The 7545-nt window shown below is 41.4% G+C and overlaps 1 protein-coding gene across 4 annotated transcripts; it reads right to left on the bottom strand.

The window, feature by feature from the left end:
• Positions 1-312: 312 nt before the first annotated feature.
• Positions 313-6719, bottom strand: slc33a1 (solute carrier family 33 member 1). Of its 4 annotated transcripts, none has more exons than XM_061781740.1 (10): positions 6625-6719; positions 6477-6508; positions 5399-5870; positions 5135-5288; positions 3536-3731; positions 3264-3463; positions 3002-3186; positions 2818-2935; positions 2384-2599; positions 313-1837 (listed from the first exon to the last, which is right to left on the bottom strand). In XM_061781740.1, exons 2-10 carry the CDS (start codon positions 6505-6507, stop codon positions 1661-1663), a joined length of 1749 nt encoding a protein of 582 aa, XP_061637724.1. In that variant the 5' UTR covers position 6508; positions 6625-6719; the 3' UTR covers positions 313-1660. The 4 variants fall into 4 exon arrangements, with proteins under 4 accessions (XP_061637724.1, XP_061637723.1, XP_061637725.1 ...); XM_061781739.1 differs by having other exon boundaries at positions 5399-5860; positions 6625-6684; XM_061781741.1 differs by lacking the exon at positions 6477-6508 and having other exon boundaries at positions 6625-6717.
• Positions 6720-7545: the final 826 nt, after the last annotated feature.

Raw genomic sequence — 7545 nt, 5'->3', positions numbered from 1 at the left:
ATAGTCCAGTCAAATAGTTTGTTAGTCCCTAAATTTGTGGATTTAATATGGGTGCAGTTTGGAGTTGAAGAAATTGTTAATTACAGTTGCAATCTGGCTAACAAAATCTGGTATGCTCAGTAACAAAAGAAATCATTTCAAAATTGTCATGATTTACAAAACATTGGTAACTTTTTACTTAATTTGTAACGGTGATGTTCTATTGGTGTAAAGATGTAATGTTTTTAAAAAACTTTGTTTTACTTGTAACAGGTGAAAGTGTGCATGAAACATCCAGCAGTTCATCAGGAATGTGAACTGCAAAGCAAGAGATTCTTTAAAAAAAAAGTTTAATGGGTAGCTTGATGGAAGCATCACAACTTAATATTCAAAGTCTTTACAGATTGAACAAGGCACATATGATTTCAAAAGAAAAATTATCACAAATCAGATCTGAGTGAAGAACAATGAAAGCTATATCAATCTGATCATAATTATAGTGTAATTATTACACGACAGGATGAGTTGTTGAAATAATGCGTCAAGATTGGGGTTGCAAAATTCAAAGATGTCGGCCTGAATGTGAGCGCAAATGGTTGTTTGTTTGTATGTGCCCTGGGATTGGCTGGCAACCTGTTCAGGGTGTACCCCGCCTCCTGCCCGATAATAGCTGGGATAGGCTCCAGCACTCTCGCGACCCTTGTGAGGATAAGCGGCCCAGAAAATTGATCGATGGATATATGTTTTGACTGGCACTAAAATTATTTTTCATCTAACACGTTTATTTATATTGTTGCAGTGTGCAGTGGTGTACAACTACTGCATTATGTAGAGATTTCTAATATTTTTCCTCTCATTTATCTAAGGTAATTTAAATATTAGACACTTATTTGGATGCAGTACAGTTTTACATAACCACAATGGATGACTACATTGTTACATTAGTACCTTGCTGATAGTGATAAATTATGGAAAGATGTAATATTTGTTACAGCCTTTATATTGAGGTTCATTTATATATATGTTACAACAACATTATTTTTGTGGTTCAATGAAAGCACTTGTAAACTGCTTTGTATGCAGGACAAATGTTCATTATTATGGTAGCTTATCAGAACGTTTCCAGAAGGCTTTGCTCAATTACAACCCAAATCAAGATCTGACAGTTTATCCATCCATCCATTTTCTTTACCGCTTCTCCTCACTAGGGCCGCAGGCTGCTAGAGCCTATCCCAGCAATCTTTGGGCGAGAGCCGGGGTACACCCTCAACCGGTCGCCAGCCACTCGCAGGGCAGAGAAACAAACCACCATTCGCACTCACATTCACACCTACGGGCAATTTAGAGTCTTCAATCAACCTACCACGCATGTTTTGGGGATGTGGGAGGAAACCGGAGTTCCCGGAGAATCCCCCACGCAGGTACGGGGGGAGAACATGCAAACTCCACACAGGCGGGGTTGGGATTTTAACCCCGGTCCCCAGAACTGTGAGGCAGATATGCTAACCAGTCAGTCACCGTGCCAGTTTAAATGTATATATATATATATTTGCTCGTACACCCACAAAATTATTTACACCTGCACAAAGAAACAAAGGCTTTGATACAAAAAGTAGCATGAGTCAAGCGTCCAGCATTCAGGTGTTCTTTTGCACAGGAAAAACAAAACCAATGGACTGGTTTAGTCATGGACTGTGATGACACTGCAACTCCACGCAGCGGGACCGTGGTCCTGCAGCCTCTTCATTTTCTTCCCTAACCACACCCACCAGGCTAAGCCAATCAGCATGCACACCACTGACTCCACGTAATAGCCATCCAGCATTGTGACACAGGCGCCGCCCTCCTTGATGCACAGCTGGAAGAGGAATAGTGACACTGAGGGATTTCTCTTTACAGGTGAATCCGCATTCGACATACTGTATACAGAACTACAACAACTGGAACAATTGTCTCTGACTAGTAATGTTTTTTTTTTTCCATTGCTAGAGGAACCTTTAGCCAAATAATACACAATTCAACTTTACTAGCAAACTACTGTGCTGTACTAGTAACACCACTAGGCCCAACTGCATGTGTCACGCATTAGTAACCTCCTGGACCCTACTAGTAGCACCAGAATCGCAACTTTTAGTTTGTCCTTACTAGTAATATGTAGTTGTCCTACTGGTATGCCACTGTTAATATATGTGTGCAGAAATGTCATACATTAGTAAAAGGTCGTAGGGAAAACAAATGTTACTATTAAGACAGCATTTCTACTAGTACTCCTGGTTGTTCTACTATTGGGCCAAAATGTCTAACTAGTGAGGACAAACACCGTACTAGTACATGAACCTCACGCTGGATATCAAGGATATTAAATATATGCTCGAGCAGCTTTCCATACAAGATCCGCACTTACCCCCGCTGCCTCTGGTGAGGCACACGTTTGTCCGACAGCACCCTGGCACTCCTTCCAGGTGAGGGGATCCACCAACCACAGCGCCACAGTAGAAGGCCAGTTTCCACCCATATTAGTGACTGTGTTCAGCAGCGTCATGTAGGTGCCGCCGATGAGTGGGTCACTCACTTTGGCATGGAAGGCCATACAGGCGACGTACATGCTGTACAATGTCACCTGTGAGCAGGAAGCTCGGGTTAAATGCATTTTCTATTGCGCTTATCCTCATTTGGGTCACAGGTGAGCTGCAGTCTGTCCCAGCTGATTTTGGGAGAGAGGTGGAGCTGTAGTTTTCTAACAGCTGATACTTAATCCGATAGTCAGTAACAAACATACAAAATGATTGGGTCAATTGTTTGGGTTAAACTTGACTCCCTGTCCAATTTACAGCTCACCTGATGCACTGCGTAGCTAAGCAGTACAACGCCATAGTAGTAAACAGAGAAGCCTTCTTCTTGTTTGACACTCGGGGTCCACCAGACAAGCAGCGCGAACTCCAGGCCAATGATTAACCTGTAACAACATAATACTTAAGAAAACCTGCAATGCACAGAAGGGTGTGCTTGCGTGATTTACAACCTTAAAGGGAAGGCCTTGTAGAAGACATCCAACGGTCTGGACCCTGCTGTGTACTTACTGATGACCACTGGTAGAAGGATCTGTACAGGCACCACCGGCACAGCCAGCAATGCTAACTGCGCCTTGGGAACGCCGGCCTCCACCAACTTCAGACCCGTCACCGTGTCGGCTGCAGAGAAGCCGATCTGAAACAAGCGGCCGAAAGAGTAAGTGGCGCTCTCGTGAAGGCAAATTCCTCAAAATGTGTTTCAAGAGTGCTTACTTTGGCAGTGAGAAGCAGAACACAGAAGGTGAAGACCGCGGGCATCTTGATTATAGTGAATAGCAACTTGTAGGTTTGCAAAACCCCCTGCGTCTCCTCGGGATTTGTCCCCTTGCCTTTGCTACGCTCGTTCTCACTTTTCAAGATGGCCACCAGTGTTGTGGAAACCAGGAACATGACTCCCCAGAAAAACAAGAAGTCTGCAGCCGAAGAACAAATGCTTGATGTTGAAAATCATACTGTAACGTTCAGAGACGTGGTGACCGACATACCTGACAAAGTCACGATGCCGGTCTCCTTGGGCTCTATTCTGAGGTATTTGTTGCAGAAGTCAGCAGACTCCATAGCCAAAAAGAGCACATTACCCAGGAAATAGCCAGCTGTCTGGCCCACCGAGTTGCATGTAGATGCATAGCCTACATTCTCTCTTGATAGCATAGTTAGCGCCCAGCCATCTACAGCAATGTCCTGACAAAGACAGGAGTAGAACATCAAAGACAAGCTACTATACCTCCCAGCATATGCTGCAGTTGCTTATAGCTCTCGACAAAAGAATATCACAGCCTCACTGATAAGAAAAACATTATTTTGAATGTAACTTCTTTCAACTCATTAAATTACTTTATTCTCGTAATCTTACGACTTTTATGTAGCACATTTATTCTCTTAATTTTATGAATTAAAACGTCTCATAATACTAGGATATTATGAATCTTAATTTATGACTTTTTTTTCTTGGAACACTACAACTTTATGCACATGACACTGACATAACACATAACTTTATTCTCATAATATCAGAACTTTGTTCTCCCCTCGTAATATTATGACCTTAAACTCTACTCTCATAAAACTTTAACTTTTTAAATTGTGAAATCATTTTCTTTTTTGTGATATTACACCTTTATTTCCATGAACTTCAATTTGTGATTTTTGTTCGACATTTATGGAGTATTATGACTATTCTCATCAAAGTAAAGTTTATCTTGTGGTATTATGACTATTTTTTATTTATTTATTTTATTATTCAACTGTTTCCTGATAAACTTAAAAAATATCTGTTTTACGCTCTCTTATTCTATGAATTGTTCTCTTTATTTCCTGTAAGATATTTTTAATTTTTTCTCAGAATACAACTATTTTAAAACAGAAAATAACTACCTGTATTTACTTGTAAATTACTTTCTCATATTATGATTGTATGTATATATATTTTTCAATTTGTAGAAAATAACTTTTTTCTTGCCTTATTACAACTTTTTCATTATATTCTTGTTTGTGCTCTCATCTTGCAGAAGTTATGGCTTCTTGTAAAATTATAATTGTTCTTATAGTATTATTACTATTGTGATTATTTTTAATTTACAATTTTTATTTACTTAGCCTTTTTTATTTATAAAATGTTTTTCTTGTTTTCCATCCATCTATCCATTTTCTGAGCCGCTTCTCCTCACTAGGGTCGCGGGCGTGCTGGAGCCTATCCCAGCTATCATCGGCGGGAGGCGGGGTACACCCTGAACTGGTTGCCAGCCAATCGCAGGGCACATACAAACAAACAAACAAACATTCGCATTCACATTCACACCTCCGGGCAATTTAGAGTTGTCAATTAACCTACCATGCACATTTTTGGGATGTGGGAGGAAACCGGAGTGCCCGGAGAAAACCCACGCAGGCACGGGGAGAACATCCAAACTCCACACAGGCACACTCCACACTCCTTTATTTTCCTCATTATTTGCAACTTTATTTTCATAACTCAAAGATTTTATTCCTTTTGTATTTCTTTTCAGTATGTCAGTAACAGTAGAATACACCTTGACCGTAAGTTCTCAATATATCTGATCATGATGATATTTATGGATGCCAACCTGCGTAGCTGCGAGAAAGGCGAGCATAAAGAAGACAGACGTCAGTGCAATGATGTTAGGGCCGCCCTCACGCTGCAGCAGCGAGTCAACTCTTAGAGAAAGGTAGAGCATGAAGAGCCCCAACAGGTACTGCGTGGGCACCAGCCAAGATTTTCTGCAGAGACACGGGCAGATATGGAAAAGGCTAAACATTTCTGAATTAATAAAAATAAAAACAAATTTAAAACATAAAGTACATGTTACATATCCAAGTTTTCTTTTTACCTTCTACCAAACTTGCTGAAGTAGAGCGCATCCACGAGCGGCGCCCATAAAAGCTTGAGGCTAAATGGCCAAAATACAAAGCTAAAGACAGCTTGGTCTTTGTAGCTGACATTCTTACTCTGTAGGATCAACGGAATGCTGCCAGCTAGTCCAAGGGGAATCCCTTGCAGCACATAGAGGAAGAGAAGAAGTGACACGTTCCCCAACTCGGCCCGAATACCTCGGTGGACTCTGGGATGCGTCCTGTCTTTGGAGTCCGACCCGGGGATAAGGCCGTCCGGTTCCCCTTCTACTTCTGAGTCAATGAGGTCCATCTCTGTCCTGTCGCTGTCCTTCATGCTTTCAGAATGGCGGAGACCCACACCTGCCTGCTTTCTTTGCCGCCCATTCTTAAATGCCAATGCATTGCAGTGCTCCATGGTCCCACCGTGGGTGTCGAAGGGTGCCGTGCCCTCAGTAAATCTGAAAGGAACTTAATAAAGGGCAACTTGATTCATAAAAACAGCAAGAGTTTAACTACTGATTATGATTCTGTGTAGCTCTGGGGCAAATAAGTATGAGTATGCAGTTACTCATTTAAATTATATTTACTTAACAGATTTGTTTTGTGATGAGACAGTTGAAAGGATCTGGCTAAAATGTATTCTTACATTTGCCATCAACGCTATTTTATCTATTTGAGCATAATAATACAATTGCCTAAGTAACTTAGTGTCACAATATCAATAAAACCGCAATGTCCTGGCGAAAAACGTTTTGTTTTGTTTTTCTTTATGTCTGTATAGATGATCAGTTCCAAGATCATGGTCAACCGCAACGGTTGAATCAAGGCAACTGGTTTCCTAGTTTGTTTTCTGAAAACATTCAAAGACAACCTTGGCAATGTTAATATTGAGCCTGACACAAACGCAAAACAAACACAATGATCACACTTAAATAATAATGAATACATTAAATGAATTTATCCACGCTTCCATGGGGAAGGTCAGTTATGTGTGGGCGGCGGGAGAAAAAAGGCAATCATGACCAGAAATGGTTTAGATTGCAATAAAGTACTGTATTATGACGGCATGCATACCTGATTGTGACGACAGCGTTATAAACGACATGCTAAACAAAAAAAAACAAAAAGCACACACGAGAAACCATATTACACATCATCACTACAAGTGAATTTGTTGGCGGTGGAAATGTGACAAAACACACGAAACATTGACAAATTCTACCGTAAACGTATAGCAAGTCACCATCGGCGACAATTCACAACAGGAACGTCCGACGGACCAGGAAGTATACATGTGCGCAACATTCAAATGTGTTCGGTTCACTACAGCTGACGTGTCAAAACGTAACTGAATTTTTGGTTCCGTTAACGTCAAATTCGTTTTCAGAATGTAGAACTGTGTGTACATTTTACCAAAAAAATAATAATAAATTGGGTTATGAAGACTTTTTCAAATTAAAATTAAATAATCGGCGGCACGGTGGACGACTGGTTAGAGCGCCAGCCTCACAGTTCTGGGGAGCGGGGTTCAATCCCGGCCTGTGTGGAGTTTGCATGTTCTCCTCGTGCCTGCGTGGTTTTTCTCCGGGCACTCCGGTTTCCTCCCACATCCCAAAAACATGCGTGATAGCTTAATTGACAACTCTAAATTGCCTGTAGGTGTGAATGTGAGTGCGAATGGTTGTTTGTTTGTATGTGCCCTGCGATTGGCTGGCAGCCAGTTCAGGGTGTAGCCCGCCTCCTGCCCGATGATAGCTGGGATAGGCTCCAGCACGCCTGCGACCCTAGTGAGGAGAAGCGGCTCAGAAAATGGATGGATGGATACACTACAAAGACAAGATATTTAATGTTCAAACTGATCAACTTTATTGTTTTTAGCAAATAATCATTAACTTAGAATTTTATGGCTGCAACACGTTCCAAAAAAGCTGGGACAAGTGGCAAAAAGTTGAGAAAGTTGAGAAATGCTCATCAAACACCTGTTTGGATCATCCCACAGGTGAACCGGCTAATTGGGAACAGGTGGGTGCCATGATTGGGTATAAAAGCAGCTTCCCTGAATTGCTCAGTCATTCACAAGCAAAGATGGGGCGAGGTTCAACTCTTTGTGAACAAGTGTGTGAGAAAATAGTCGAACAGTGTA

This window comes from Phyllopteryx taeniolatus, chromosome 8 (genome assembly GCF_024500385.1).
Source record: "Phyllopteryx taeniolatus isolate TA_2022b chromosome 8, UOR_Ptae_1.2, whole genome shotgun sequence".
NCBI classification, from domain to species: Eukaryota; Metazoa; Chordata; class Actinopteri; order Syngnathiformes; family Syngnathidae; genus Phyllopteryx; species Phyllopteryx taeniolatus.
This window is presented reverse-complemented; position numbering and strand designations above follow the sequence as displayed.